Source organism: Plecotus auritus (genome assembly GCF_963455305.1).
Source record: "Plecotus auritus genome assembly, chromosome: X".
Taxonomy (NCBI): Eukaryota; Metazoa; Chordata; class Mammalia; order Chiroptera; family Vespertilionidae; genus Plecotus; species Plecotus auritus.
Window position 1 is genome coordinate 8,071,336 of NC_137784.1, and position 16,491 is coordinate 8,087,826.

General features: G+C 42.3%; 1 protein-coding gene across 1 annotated transcript in view; it reads left to right on the forward strand.

The window, feature by feature from the left end:
* The window catches only part of MOSPD2 (motile sperm domain containing 2), a 55,455-nt gene extending 45,678 nt beyond the window's left edge, over positions 1–9,777 (forward strand). Inside the window, exon 15 of the mRNA XM_080652600.1 lies at positions 9,668–9,777. Within this exon, the coding sequence (XP_080508726.1) occupies positions 9,668–9,700 (33 nt within the window). The 3' untranslated portion in view covers positions 9,701–9,777. The remainder of the gene's footprint in view (positions 1–9,667) is intronic.
* The last annotated feature ends 6,714 nt before the right edge of the window (positions 9,778–16,491 follow it).

The following is a 16,491-nucleotide window of genomic DNA, read 5'->3' on the forward strand; positions in this document are numbered from 1 at the left end:
TTATTAGGCTCTCTGAACACATAGTAATCTGGCCACTCAGTGTGTGTGTGTGTGTGTGTGTGTGTGTGTGTGTGTGTGTGTGTGTGTGTGTGTGTGTACACTAGAGGCCCAGTGCACGAAATTGGTGCACGGGGGGGGATGTCCCTCAGCGCAGCCTGCACCCTCTCCAATCTCGGATATCCCTCTCACAATCCAGGACTGCTGGCTCCCAACTGCTCACCTACCTCCCTTCCTGATTGCCCCTAACCACTTCTGCCTGCCAGCCTGATCACCCCCTAACCACTCTCCTGCCAGCCTGATCAATGCCTAACTGCTCCCCTGCCAGCCCGATTGCCCCCAACTGCTCTCCCCTGCTGGCCCAGTAACCCCCAACTGCCCTCCCCTGCCAGCCTGGTCACCCCTAACTGTCCTCCCCTGCAGGCCTGGTCGTCCCCAACTGCCCTCCCCTGCTGACTCGGTAACCCCTAACTGCCCTCCCCTGTAGGCCTGGTCACCCCTAACTGCCCTCCCCTGTCAGCCTGGTTGCCCCCAACTGCCCTCTCCTGCAGGCCTGGTCACTCCCACCTGCCCTCCCCTGCAGGCCTGGGTCCCCCACCCCCCAACTGTCCTCCCCTGCAGACCTGGTCGCCCCCAACTGCCCTCCTCTGCTGGCCTGGTCACCCCTAACTGCCCTTCCCTGCCGACCCAGTCACCCCTAACTGCTCTCCCCTCCTGGCCTGGTTCCCTCCAACTGCTCTCCCCTGCAGGCCTGGGTCCCCCACCCCCCAACTGTCCTCCCCTGCAGACCTGGTCGCCCCCAACTGCCCTCCTCTGCTGGCCTGGTCACCCCTAACTGCCCTTCCCTGCCGACCCAGTCACCCTAACTGCTCTCCCCTCCTGGCCTGGTTCCCTCCAACTGCCCTCCCCTGCAGGCCTGGGTCCCCCACCCCCCAACTGTCCTCCCCTGCAGACCTGGTCGCCCCCAACTGCCCTCCTCTGCTGGCCTGGTCACCCCAACTGCCCTCCCCTGCAGGCCTGGTCACCCCCAACTGCCCTCCCCTGCTGGCCTGATTGCCCACAACTGCCCTCCTCTGCTGGTCTGGTCACCCCTAACTGCCCTCCCCTGATGGCCTGATCGCCCACAACTGCCCTCCCCTGCCGGCCATCTTGTGTCCACATGGGGGCAGCCATCTTTGACCACATGGGGGCAGCCATCTTGTGTGTTGGAGTGGCAGTCAATTTGCATGTTACTCTTATTAGATAGGATTAGAGGCCTGGTGCATGAATTCGTGCATGGGTGGGGTCCGGTCAACCTGGCCAGGGGGAGGGGAAAAGGGCAGTTGGCCAGTCTGCCTGCTGGTCAAACTTCTGGTCAAGAGGGCAATTTGCATATTAGCCTTTTATTATATAGGATATACACTGAGTGGCCAGATTATTATGCATTCAGAGATCATAATAATCTGGCCACTCAGTGTATATCTACCATCAACTCTGCAGTTCCAGGTATTCATCACAAAATATCAAAAGCCACTCATGATCTTCCCCTGCACCTAGTCTTCCAGTCCCCATCTCAATGGATGGCACCACCCCCATCCATTTATACCAGCTACAAACCTGACCTTTATCCTTGACCCCATAGGACCCCTCCCCTCTTTAATTCTCTCCCTCTCCTCTGCCAGCTCCCCTTCCCCCCCCCCCCCACACACACTTCTTTGATCTACAGTATCTCTCACCTGGACTTCTGCAACAATCGCAGGAAGTATCTGTGATGTCCCCTTAGACTCTGCAGTTCTATCTCCATATTGCATTCAAGGATATTCAGGACCCATTGAAATTGCACATCCGCTCATGTCACTCCCCAGATTAAAGCCCTGAAGTGGCTTCCATGGATCTTAGCCCATGATTAAATTTCTTAACTGGGCCTACAAATTCCTGAATGATCTGGCCCTTCCAACCCCTTCCTGCCTCATTAATTCCCCCTCTCTCCCTCTATGGTCTGGTTATATCTCTGCCTTGAATTCTCCAACTCAACCACCCACCTTCACCTCTTCACACTGGCTCTCAGGTCAACATTTGCTCAGAAAAGGTCCCTCTCTTCCCACTCTCACCACTTTTATTCCACATTGTATTGGAAGTCCTAGTCAGAGAAATTAGGCAAGAAATAAAAATAAAAGGCATCCAAATTGTAAAAGAAGAAGTAAAACTGTCACAATTTTCAAATAACATGGTATTAGATAGAGAACCATAAAGACTCTTCCAAAAAACTATTATTATATCTAATCAATGAATTCAGTAAAGTTGCAAGATACAAAATCAATATGTAATATTTTGTGTTTCTATACATTAATAATGACCTATCAGAAAAATAAATTAATAAAATACCATTTATCATTGCATGAAAGAGAATAAAATACCTAGGAATAAATTTAACTAAGGAGGTGAAATACCTGTACACTGAAAATTATGACATTAATGAAAGAAACAGAAGACAAATAGAGATTCTGCTCCTTGATTGGAAGAATTAATATTGTTTAAATAAACATACTATCCAAAACAATCTATAGATTCAATGCAATTTCTATCAAATTTCCAATGGCACTTTTTCACAGAAATAGAAAAAAAATTTAAATTTGTATGGAAATACAAAAGATCCTGAATAGCCAAAGTAAACTTGAGAAAGAAGAACAAAGCTGATAGCATTATGCCCCCTGATTATAAACTATATTACAAAGCTACAGTAATCAAAACAGTATGTTACTGGCATAAAAACAGACATTAGACCAATGGAACAGTAAAAAGAACCTAGAAATAAACCCATGCATATATCGTAAATTAATTTACAACAAAAGAGATAAGAATATACAATGGAGGAAGAAAAGTCTCTTCAATAAATGGTGTTAGGAAAACTGGACAGCCACATGCAAAAGAATGAAACTAGATCACTGCCTCAAACCACACACAAACACTAACTCAAAATTGATTGACTGAAATTTAAGACCTGAAAACATAAAACTCCTACAAGAAAACAAAGGCAGTAAGCTCCTTGACATCTGTCTTGGCAATGATTATTTTTATTTGATTCCAAAAATAAAGGCAACAAAAGTAGAAAGAAACAAGTGAGACTATGTCAAACTAAAAATCTTCTGCACAGCAAACCATCAATAAAATGAAAAGGAAACCTATGGAATGAGAGAAAATATTTGCAAATCGTATCTGATAAGGTGATAGTATCCAAGATACATGAAGAACTCATACAAATAAATAACAAAAAACAACAACAAAACAATTTTAAAAAGGGAAAAAATCTGAATAGACAGTGTTCTATAAAAGTGACCAACAGGTACATGTAAAGATACTCAATATCACTAATCATTAGGGAAATACAAATCTAAGTCACAATGAGTATCACCTTACACCTGTTACAATGCTAGTATCAAAAAGACATGAGACAACAAGTGTTGGCAAGGATGTGGAGAAAAGGGAACCTTTGTGCACTGTTGGTGGGGATACAGACTAGTGCAGCCACTATGGCAAACAGTGTGGAGGCTCCTCAAAAAGATTAAAAATAGAACTACCATATGACCCAGCAATTCCACTTCTCAGTATTTATCTGAAGAAAATGAAAACACTAACTGAAATAGATATATGCATTCCCCTGTTCAAAAGCATAATTTACCATAGCCAAGATACGGAAACAACCTAAGTGTCCACCAATGGATGAATGGATAAAGAAAATGTGATATTCATATGTACTTTCTGTGGATTTGCATTTCCATGTTGTATTTTACCCCCTACAGCTAGTTTATATTTTAGTCATGGCCAGATTGCATATGTCTGACTCCCCCTTCCTTCTCATCTCTATTTGGAGCAATATTTGTCTGTTATCTTTCTGTGGATCTGTTAAATATGTGAAACACTTTTGCAATTCACTGAGATGAAAGCTCACTGTGAGAGCCAGCCTTATTGCTCTGCTCTGCAGGATTTCAGCCAACCCACACACAGCTTTGAGCCTGAGCTCCTGGCTCACAGGCAGTTACCACCTCCAGGAAACACACCCATCTTTGTTGGCTTTTCTTCACAAAGGGCAAATCCAAGTAGACCTCAAGGGCAGTATGCGTATCCTAACTTAGGGGACTTTATTGCATGTAAGTATGTGTAAAGTTAATGGCATTTTTAAAGTATTGGCAGACTTGGATATAACTGCATATAATCGTTTCATCTCAGCCTGTCTCTCTGTGTGTTAATGGCATTTCCTTTTTGAGTCTTATTTTCCATCTTGATGTTTCTCTGAAGGCAGAAATTCTGCTGAGGACTTCACTTCATGCCAGAGGGCAGATGTTCCTCTACTTACAATGGTATTATGTCCCAATGAACCAATCGTAAGTTGAAAATATCTTAATTCAAAAATGCATTTAAGCCCTAGTCGGTTTGGCTCAGTGAATAGTGTTGGTTGGCCTGTGGACTGAAGGGTCCCGGGTTTGATTCTGATCAAGGGCACATGCAGGCTCAATCCCCAGTGGGGGCGTGCAGGAGGCAGCTGATCAATGATTCTCTCTCATCATTGATGTTTCTCTCTCCCTCTCCTTTCCTCTCTGAAATAAATAAAAATATATTTTTTAAAAATGCATTTACTACACCTAATAGAATACATTCTAATTTTCCCAGGTTGAGATATAATTAACAGAAAACATTGTGTAAGTTTAAGGTATACAATGTGATGAAATTGTTATTACAATAAGGTTAGTTAACACATCCATGACATGACACATTAACATTTTTGTTGTTGTAGTTGTTGTGGAGAAGACATTTGAGCTGATTATTTCTGAGAAACAGCAGACACAGGAGAACAGAGTGGAAGTTCTCCTCTTGTAATGAACATATACATTTCTAAGGGAAATCTCCATTTGTGTCTCCCTCTCTGTACCAGGAAGGAAGGAGTGACTCTAGATCTCCAGAAACTCGTATCAGTGGAGAAGGCATCAATTTAAATTTGCATAGCAACCTTACCTTTGTATTCTGCTTTTCCTGGTCATGTCCCACAACTGACCGCCATCCCAAAAAAAGTCTTTTGTCTTTAGCTGGGGATGGTATTTCCATTTCAGAGAGTTACTCAGTTTTCCTGAGTACAGGAGGGATATCAGCCAAGAACCTAAAAAGGTAGAAGGAAAATGATTTTTCCTCCTCTACACAGCCATAAACAATCTAAGTGTGTGCCCTATGTTGCAATAGAACTTTATAAAATAAGTGGTAGGTCAGATTTAGCTTATAGTGTGTAGTTTCCAACCCATCCTAGAATATTCCACTGCCTCATCAACGATCTGGGGAACAGCCTGGGAGTCTCTATTTACAAAAATCTCCCAGGTGATGCTAGTGTTACTGTTCACTGACAAGGGCTTCATGATTTGACCCCTTCAGTATTTCTACAGCGTCATCTTTGCCTCTTCCTCTTCAATTCTCAACTCCAGCCATGTTTTACTTTCAGTTCCCTGGAAGGGTCATGAATAACTGCTGACTGTCTCCCAAGCAGTACCCTCTGCCAGAAACACACTCTCAGCTCCTTTGCTTCACTCAGTGGATTGTTATTTATGCCTTGGGTTCTGCTGGGTGTCACTTTCTCCAGGAAGGTTTCTGGATGCCACTATCCTCCCTCAGAGGTGAAATTTCTCCCTCACTCATCTTGGGATCCCCAGGGCCCAGCCCAATGCCTGGTACCATGTGGGTTGTTGAACAAATACATGTTGAATTAATGAATAAAGAAATGAATCAGAGAAATGACGGACTATCTAAAAGTCAAATGTTTTATCTCAGCTGGAGTCTTCACAGCCAGCTTTGCCATACATAATAGCTATAAATGATCAAGCTTTTCCAAAGGCATTTATTCCTTTTAACAATTCAATAAAAGTGACCAATAAACCCACTAAAGCTGACCTAAATCATGTAATTTAAAGGTGACAAAAATTTGAACAAATATAAAAACTTAATAATTTCTTACTACAGTAGTTCACCGTTAGCTGTGACTTTACTTTACACATTTTTAGTTACTTGTTGACTATGGTCTAAAAATATGAAATTTCCCCAAAACATCAACATTGTCTGCTCTTGACATCCAACCATCAACATGATCATACCTTGATGACCCAGGACCACCCAAAGCAGATGATCATCTCCTGACATATAGCCAGGTCAAAGGTACCCTAACATTAGGTCACAATGTCTATGCCATTCACCTCACTTCATCTCATATGCATTTTGTCATCTCATGTCATCACAAGAAGGAGGGTAAGTATAGTATAAGATATTTTGAGAGAGAGAGAGACCACATTCACATAGCATTTATTATAGCATCCTATCTTATAAAAGAGTAATATGCAAACTAACCATCACTCCGCTACAGCCACAAGCCATGCCCACCAGCCATGCCCACCAGCCAATCAGGAGCGATTATGCAAATAAACCCAACCAAGATGGCTACGGCCACAGAGAGCAGGAGGGAGGCTTGGGTTTCCCAGCAATGGAGGAAGCCAAGCTTTCCGCCTGCCCTTGCCGGCCTAGGCCTCCACTCAAAGGTACAAAGTTTCAATGATAGAAGATACATAAACCCAAACAGAAATGGCAGCAGCCACGGAGCTGGAAAGAGCAGGAGGCTAGGGTTGCCCCCAGTGATGGAGGAAGCCAAGCCTTCCGCACACCCTGGCCAGCCCAGGCCTCGCTTAAGGCTACAAAGTTTCAATGATAGAAGATACATAAATCCCAACAGAAATGGCTGCTGCCACAGAGCAAGCAGAAGGCTTGGCTCCACTCCAGGCTACAAAGTTTCAATTGTAGAAGATAAATAAACCCCAGATACCAGGGCCTCCGCTTGGGTCGCCAGGGGGCATGGCCGGCCTGCAAACCACCACAGGCCCCTTGCCCAGGCCACCCCATGCCCCAAGGGAACCCCCACCCTGATCCGGGACACCCTTCAGGGCAAACCAGCCGGCCCCCACCCATGCACCAGGCCTCTATCCTATCTAATAAAAGAGTAATATGCAGATTGACCATCACTCCAACACACAAGATGGCTGCCCCCATGTGGTCAAAGATCCTGCCCCCATGTGGACACAAGATGGCCACCACAAGATGGCCAGCAAGGGAGGGCAGTTGGGAGGAACCAGGCCTGCAAGGGAGGGCAGTTGTGGGCGATCAGGCCAGCAGGAGAGGGAAGTTGGGAGGGACCAGGCCTGCAAGGGAGGGCAGTTGGGCGCGATCAAGCTCGCAAGGGAGGGCAGTTAGGGGTGACCAAGCTGGCAGAGGAGGGAAGTTGGGGGCAACCAGGCCTGCAGGGAAAGGCAGTTGGGAGGGACCCAGGCCTGCAGGGGAGGGTAGTTGGGGGGAACAAGGCCTGCAGGGGAGGGCAGTTAGGGGTGACCAGGCCTGCAGGGGAGGGCAGTTAGGGGTGACCAGGCCTGCAGGGGAGGGCAGTTAGGGGAAAACAGGCTGGCAGGGGAGCAGTTAGGCATCAATCAGGCTGGCAGGGGAGTGGTTAGGGGGTGATCAGGCTGGCAGGCAGAAGCGGTTAGGGGCTATCAGGAAGGCAGGCAGGCGAGCAGTTGGGAGCCAGCAGTCCTGGATTGTGAGAGGGATGTCCGACTGCTGGGATTGGGCTTAAACGGGCAGTCAGACATCCCTTGAGGTGTTCCAGATTGGAGAGGGTGCAGGCTGGGCTGAGGGACACACACCCCTGTGCACGAATTTTGTGCACCGGGTCTCTAGTATTATTATAACTGTTCTATTTTATTATTAGTTATTGTTAATCTCTTACTGTACCTAATCTAGAAATTAAACTTTATCATAGGTATGTATGAATAGGACAAAATAGTATACATAGGGCTTCATATTATCTGTAGTTTCAGGCATCCATTGGGGGTTCCTGGAATATATCCCCAAGGATAATGGGGGAATAGTGTATGCTGCAAGTATTTCTTGATTTAATGCATTGTTTTCTCTCTTTAACCCTAATGTCATCAAAATTAGTGGTACTGAGGGCTAGGCCAGTCTAGTGTTCATTACTGGTCCATATAAGTACAGAAATAGAGAGTGAGCATTCAGAAACTTTTTGCCAACTTTACAGAATAATTTTATTTTATTTGTATCTATAGTGAAATACAAAATTTTCTATAGTGAAATACAAAAAGAATTGTATTTCACTATAGATAATTTGGGAAGCACTGCTCTAACTCTTCTGTTCTGGGTCAGACCATCTAGTGGTTTTCAATGGGCTGTGATTTTTGCCCCTCTATCAAGGGGACAATCGTCAATGTCTAGTGACATTTTTGATCCTCAAAATTGCAAAGTCGGGGCAGGTTCTATTGGTATCTAGTGAGTAGACACCAGGGATACTGTTCAACATCCCATAGTGCATAGGCAGCCACTACAACAAATAATCATCCAGCCCCAAATGTCAATAGTGCTGAGATTGCAAAATCCTGATCTAAGGATGTAAACTCATATTCTGAAGCCATTTTAGAACCAAATAATTTTTTCCATTTGTCTCTTTTCAGCTGATGAGTTGCTTCTTCCCATCAGAACCACAAACAGAAAAGTCACATGCTTACACAGATTTCATAACATTTTGCTCTTCTTCCTCGGGTCAAAGATTCTTCCCTCTTCCACCTAACACCCTGTTTCCTACATAGCAAAGCAAAAAGAGAAGCATGATATGATTATTTTTACTGCAAGAGGGTCTCATGACCCTTTTCCCCTATCATCAGTTTTCTGACAGCTAATTCTTTGGTTTCTTGCATTTAGAATATGTGCTAGCACTAATTTGAAAGCAATGCTGAGATGTTCACATTACAAAACTTCTCTGCTGACCTTTCTGACAACCATCTCGAAGAGACTATATTAAAACTCTTTTCTTGTTGGACTTGAAGTTGCTGTTCAAGCTTCTTGAAAACAACTTTTCAAACACATGACAAGTTTGAATCAATTTTGCTAAAAAAATAGGAAATTATATATGTATTGTTGTTGCTTATTTGCATTACTTCTAGAAATCATTTCATTTCTATTAGTTTTCATTCCATGACCTGATCCATTTCTTCATTTTGGCAGGGTCAATTGCTACTTACAGATAAACATGCTCAGTGGCAAATAGGCTACTATCTGCATGTGAACAATGAACTTGAAGCCAATATATTTCCTCAACATCTTATAAATTAGGTCTTTGCAATCTTTATTGAAGCTATTCTTAAAAATAATCTTCCACCCCACCAGTGTGGCTCAGTGGCCGAGCATCTACCTATGAACCAGGAGGTCAGGGTTCTATTCTCAGTCAGGGCACATGCCTGGGTTGTGGGCTCGATCCCCAGTGCAGGAGGCAGCCAATTGATGATTCTCTCTCATCAATGATGTTTCTGTTTCTCTCTCCCTCTCCCTTCCTCTATGAAATCAATAAAAACATATTTTAACATGTAAAATAAATAATCTTCCTTTTCCTGCTGTGGCCTGGTATTATTTTTATTTTTAAAATGATGATTGTTTTTAATGTGTTAATTTAACAAAATAAAAGTTCTGGTGGTATGGTACAATAAGAGTACTTTTTGAGTGCTCACTATATGCCAGTTACTGTTCTAAGTACTTTAAATATATTATAATTTAATCTTCATGACAAACCTACATAATAGGTACTATCATTGTTCTCTCTTTACAGATGAGGAAACTGAGGCACATCGAGGTGACGTGACTTGGCCAAGGTTATAAAAATAGTGAGCAACACGGCTAAGATCCAAGCCCCAGTGTGCTGTGTCCAGATCTTTCCCATCCTTCCTCTCTTGTAAGCTGGGAGTCACATAAACAAATGCAAGTAGAGCAGGAAATAGAAAACTATGGTTTGTGTGCTATCAGGCTGGTCCCAAGAAGAGCCACATGGAAACTAATATAAATAAGTTTTGTATCTTTAGGAACTGTATCTTACTTAGTCTTGTTTCTTGTTTCTCCCACAGGCTTGTAGTGTATCACTACCATGCCTCTCACAGAATAAGTGGTCAGTTGGTATTTGTAGATTTGCCCCATACTAGAAGCTGGTATTCTCCTCCACTCACCCCATGTTCACCCCTCTGTGATTTGTAAGTGGTTTGGAACCAGTAGCTGCAAAACCATGCATTTTCTCCCTGGATAGCCTCTGATAACATCCCATGAGCCAGTCACACATCTGTGCTGTGGTCTTTGTCTCTACCTGCCCATTTGTTCCTCTTTGGCAAGAAGAGTGGGAGCTGAAGTTCAAGGTTGATTAAATGACATACTCTAAAACAACTTCGCTGCTCAGCCCTTTAGATGGAAAACCTTAGGCTCCCCTTTGGGAAGAAGAGGGGAGGAATGCTGAACAATGGTTAAGATTGTCACGCTTAACTTTTCATTCCTTTTCTTCAAGTGAAGGTATATAAAGTTTCTTCCCTTCTTCATGTCATCTGCTATTTGTAGCTTAGCAGACCCCCAAAAATAAAAATGGCAGATCAGAATGAGACCAAAAAGTCAGTTACTTCTCAATTCCTCAAAGATAGCCTCAAAGTCTCTAAACCAACAGCTTCTACCTAATAACTTTTTAATTCATACTCTTTTTCTAAAATATTTTTATTTTTATAGAGAGAGGAAGGAGAGGGAGAGAGAAACATGGATGTGAGAACAACACATTGATTGGCTACCTCCCACATGACCCCCCCCACCACACACACACACACGGGGTCGAGACCTCAACCCGGGCATGTACCCCGACCAGAAATCAAACTGGCAACCCTTCAGTACAGGGGACAATGCCCAACCAACTGAGCCACACTGGCCAGGGCAATTGAGACTATTGACTGTAAACGACATTTACTGTGAATAATTCATATATCTTGAAAGGCACTGATTACGAGATTAGATGAATTTACAACACTGATTCAAGTTTACTTAAGGTTATGAGCAGTACCATATTTCATAACTACTCTGGTCTTTAGTATTCTCTTTATGGATGCTGTCAATCCTTTTCATTAATTTTTAAATTTTTTGAAAGCTTCTTGGCCATGTTCAAAGCATTATCTATTTACTGGTTACTTTTGGTCTGTCCGTTGTCTGTGTGTACATGAAATGAGCTTCTTGGTTTAATAAGAGTTGGCTGTGCCTCACCCTCCAGCTTCTACCTGTAATGTCATTTGTAATCATTCATTTGTTCACTCACTGTGCAGGGATGACAGTCATAATGAATACATGCTTTTAGCAGAGCTTCAGCAAAAAGCAAGGAGACCTCTGACAAAGGTATCATTTTTCTTGGGAAATTAGCAAAGACTTCACAAATGAGAAGGCATCTGAGCTGGCCTTACAGGAGGAGTAGGAATTCATCAAGCAGAGAATAGAGGTCTATTTCAAAGATAAATCTTATATCAAAGATTAGATGAGAATTTCTGTATCCTATTTCTTTGTCTCAAGGAGTCCTTAGTACCATGATCTGAAACTAAGGGTATTATTTTCTAACTGATTAAAAACTGTCACAGGTACTTTTTAAAAACATAATTTCCTTCCAAATTAGGGAGTAAACTATTCCATAATATTGAAGTGAAGTGTTTAAAAAAAAAAAAGCAAGACAACAAGCCCAAAATGGAGTAGCTTATGCTAAGCCCCATGTCCCTAAACCTCTGCTTAACTTAATTACAGTTTCAGCTCTCCCCAAAATGGAATCTTAACCCAGTCAATCAGGAATCACTTGATCAGCACTAGTTAGATAACCTGCCTGATAGTCCCTTGCCCTCCCCTAGAGGAAAGTGACCTTGCAATAACAACCTGCTTTTTTGCCTAGAATAACTTCCTTGTTCCTGCTCCCTTCTGCCTATAAAAGTCTTTCATTTTGTACAGCTCCTTAGAGCCCCTTTCTATCTGTTAGATTGGATACTGGACAACTTGAATTGATTTTTGCTCAAATAAGCTCATAAAAATTAATATGCCCCAGTTTATCTTTTAACAGTTCACATGCAGTTAGTCATGTAAAATTTCAAATTAGGCCAAAAATACCCCCCCACACACACACACACACAAGCATACACGAATCAGAAATTAATTTATTCTAGCCCAGTGATTCTCAGCTATGGAAATGTTGACCTCTAGGTGACATCTGACAATGTCTGGACACATTTTGGGTTGTTACACTGTAGAATGTGTGGATAGTAGAAACCAGAGATGATGCTAAACACCCTACAGTGCACAGGACAACCCTCCACAACAAAGAATGGTCCAATCCAAAATGGCAACTGTGCTAAGCATGAGAAATTCTGTTCTAGTCTATGTCATATGGCTAAGGGTGCATTTATTTAAACTGGCATCCTTTCATTTGTAGACTGGAAATCAGTCCTACTCAGCAATTTATTCCTGAGACAGTAAATGATGACATGTAAGATTTACCTTGTCCCACCCTCACTGCTGCACAGTTCCATCTATAAACAAGGCCCTCATGAATTTAGAAGACTGTGAAAACTCATGTGAATTTAATAACTCTAGTTGATGGAAAATAAGATAAGAATCAAAGCTTGGGGGAGGACATCATGACTCCAAGGCTGTGGGCCCATCACTGTCAGTCCAACATAAATATTTATGACAGCATATTCCTCCAGGAGTGCATTTGTTTGGAAGAGACTTGTTTCTTTCTGCCATAAGCAGAAACGGGTTTTCTAAATACAGCCTCTATTATTTGGAGTGAGTAGTCTTACATTTATGCCAGGTAGAATGCTGCAGAAATTTAACATTCAGTCAGTGAACATGCAAAGAACAGGGGGTAGGGAACAAGACTGTCTTGCTTTAAAACTGTATTTTTCAATTTGGTAGCCATAACCACATGTGGCTGTTGAGTACTTGAATGTGGTGAGTTCAATTAAGATGTGCTATAGCCCTAACCAGTTTGGCTCAGTGGATAGAGCGTCGGCCTGTGCACTGAAGGGTCCCGGGTTCGATTCCGGTCAAGGGCATGTACCTTGATTGCGGGCACGTCCCCAGAAGGGGGTGTGCAGGAGGCAGCTGATCGATGTTTCTCTCTCATTGATGCTTCTAACTCTCTATTCCTCTCCCTTCCTCTCTGTAAAAAATCAATAAAATATATTTTTTAAAAAAGGATGTGCTATAAATGTAAAATACACACTGTAGTTCAAAGACTTATTTCAGAACAAAGAATGTGAAATGTCTCAGTTATTTGTATTTTGATTGCAAGTTGAAATCATTTGTTGATACATTGGGTTAAATAAAATATATTAGAATTAATTTTACCTAGTTTTAATTTTAATGGTTTACTAGAAAATTTAAAATTATGTACTTCTATTGGACAGTGCTATGCTAAAAGCACACATTTCTGTATTCTTTTTTAATCTTATTGTGATGCTCATGAAAAGATCTTAGGATTCAGTTTCTAACAGGCGTGTCCTTCAATCACCAGGCCACTGGTTTTCAACCTTGAAAGCACATTGAAATAACCTTGGATAGCTGTTAAAAAAATACTGATGCTTAGACATCCATAGGCTGGAACAAAACAAAAGAAAACCCCTACATCTAAATCCCACATCCTGTATAAAAATTAACTCAAAATGGATCATAGTTTTAAATGTAAAACTATAAACTTTTAGAAGAAAACATATGGGAAGATCTTCAAGATCTAGGGCTAGGTAGCAAGTTCTTAGACTTTATATCAAAAGCACAATCCATAAAAGGGAAAATGGATAAATTCATGAAAATTAAAAGCTTTTGTTCTGTGAAAGCCCTTGTGAAGAGAATCAGACAAACCACAGACTGGCAGAAAATATTGGCAAACCTTATATCTAACAAAGTAACTAGGCTATCTAGACAATGCTCAAACTCAATAGTAAAAATACAAATATCTAATTAGAATATGGTCAAAAGATATGACCAGATATTTCACTGAGGAGGATTTATAGATGACAAACAAACACATGAAAAGATGCTCACCATCACTAGCCATTAGGGAAATGCAAATTAAAACCACTGCACATTAATCTATAATGATTTCAACCCAGATTTCAATTAAAAAACACACACCACAACAACCACCTTCTCTCTCCCCGCTCTCCACTCTTCCAGATTTAAATGGACTGCAGTGTGGCCTGGGCACTGAGCGTTTAAAATCTTCTTTAGTGATTTTAATGTGCAACCAAGGTTAAGAACAATCCTTCCAGGATAAAGAGTATAGCTTAGTAGGAATTTATAAAAACAGAGCCTGAAGGCAGGCTGGGAAGCTGCTCACTTTGGGCTTTCTGATTGAGGCTTATCTTCACACTCAATCCCCAAATAACATAATGCATCTTGTTCTCAGGATGTCTTATGTTCCAGCATAATGTCTAGCCAGAGATGCAGCAATTTCTATTCACTGGAAGGAACAGGATTTGGCCAAATTGAGGAGGTGGATGAAATGTGATGCCTTCCCGTGTCCTCTCTTCTTCCCCCTAGTTGTCAAATTTGTCTGCACATTGGACTCACCTGGGGAGGTTATAAAGTATTGATACCTGGATCCTGTTCCTATAGATTCTTATTGCATTGGTGTGGAATATGACCTGGGCATCAGGATTTCTTAGAACCTCCCCAAAGGGTTCTAATATACAGTGAAGGAGAGCAGAATATGGCACACCCAAATATGCCTCTTTGGCATAAAGATCATTTTGAGCCATTTATTTTGAGAAACAGCAGACACAGGATAATCTCCAAAAACAGAAGTTATTCTTTTGTTAAGAGTTACACCCTGATTATAAGGATGTCTCCCTCTCAGTACCAAGAAATGTTTGCAAGTGCGAGGGAAAATGTTTGTAGAGGAATCATTACTGGGAACACCAGTATTCCAAATCCAAATGTCCCCTCCCACAGCTAAGACCCCTACAGTGTATATCAGAGTCTGCTGTGTGAACGCTGCAGACAGAGTTCATGGGTATGCCAGTTCTACAGATTTGCTGAAGCGAAAGTAGCTCTTATGCAAAACAGTGACTTTCAACTCATCAACTCTCTACCTCCTAGTGGGCAAATGTTACACCAAAATCAAAGGCAAATTAACGATAAACTAATTTAAGTACTAGAGGCCTCTACCTTATCTCTTGAGAGGGCTGGTTTTGTGATCATACCTCCAAAGTGGTATGCCACCTGCGGACTGTCATTTTCATAAGTGCCTAATTACATAGCCTCGGTTTGAAGATAGCCTCCTGCATTTATTTCCAGATTCCACAGTAATGTAAGACATTTCCCCAAGTTAAAAATATCCTCCCCACTCACTTTTAGAGGGCACTTTCAGTTTCAAGATGAGCATCTGAGAGGTGTCACCACTCCTGGCAGCAATCTTTAGGGAGGTTTGGAAAAGAAGTTTAAATAAATGTCATAAGAGAGAATCGTATGTTTTGTACTATGATTAAAAGTCCATCCTCTTGTTGAAAAGGATCGAGTGCCAGAAGATGAGTCATACCAAGGAAGGGAGTAGGATGCTAATAGCAAGAAACAGTATGTAACAGGGGCCCTCCGAACCATGGCTAAAGTCAGGCAAGTAGGTGGGATGAGTTTGTTGCCCCAGATTTTATTGGGTCTAGTGATCTGGAAGCAAGCATTTAAAACATCTAGGAGACACTGTGGTGGTTTTGCCCAGCTGAGCCCACTGGAAGCTCTTTCCACATGCAGATGGAGATGTGGAGCCAACAAAAATGTAGGTTAGAATGAAAATGATATTTCTAAACTTCCCATTATTTCTATATGGGTCTTTTCCTGCTCAAGGGGCAGTCTTTCCTGGGGCAAAGAGATGACTAAACCTGAGAGTAGAACAACTCTTAGGTTCAGCCTAAAAGCTCAGGCGAGTCTGCCTGTAAAGCTGTGTATCCAGGTCATGACCAGAAACAGAAACAAGAAACAATTTCGTTATGCGCAATGGTTTTTTCCAGACTGTTTCAGATTCCATTAAAATTAAAAATCTATACAGTGGTCCTCACACTTCAGTGTGCATTGCAATCCTCTGGAGGGCCTATTAAAACACCACCCCAAGTATTTCTGATTCTGAAGGTCTGGTTTGGGGCGGTGCCTGAGAATTTGTATCTCTAACAAGTTCCCAGAAGATGCTGATAGGCCAGGGACCAGGCTCTGGGAACCACTGCTCTGGTTATTTTTAAACCTAAGAGGATGACTTACACATGACTGTGAGGACTTATACCCAAGTACCTCTTTCTTTGTAGATGTTTGAATCCCCAGTACGTCAAGCTAGCATGGGACTTGGAGTCACATGGAAGATGCTGACTTTGGATGCCCATGATGTGACTTGCATGACAGGAACTTCTAATTTCACATACAAAACAGAAGCTGACTGCAAAACAAAACAAAAAAAAATAATGTGGATAAACTGTTGGGAGCATACAGGGAAGTAAGCCCCGATGCAGAGAGCAGTGTGTGTATGGGGAGGGGAGAGGGAAAGACTGGGAAGATGATAGAAGGCTGATTTGTGGATGAGATGCACATCTTTTATATGGAGGATACACCAGCCTT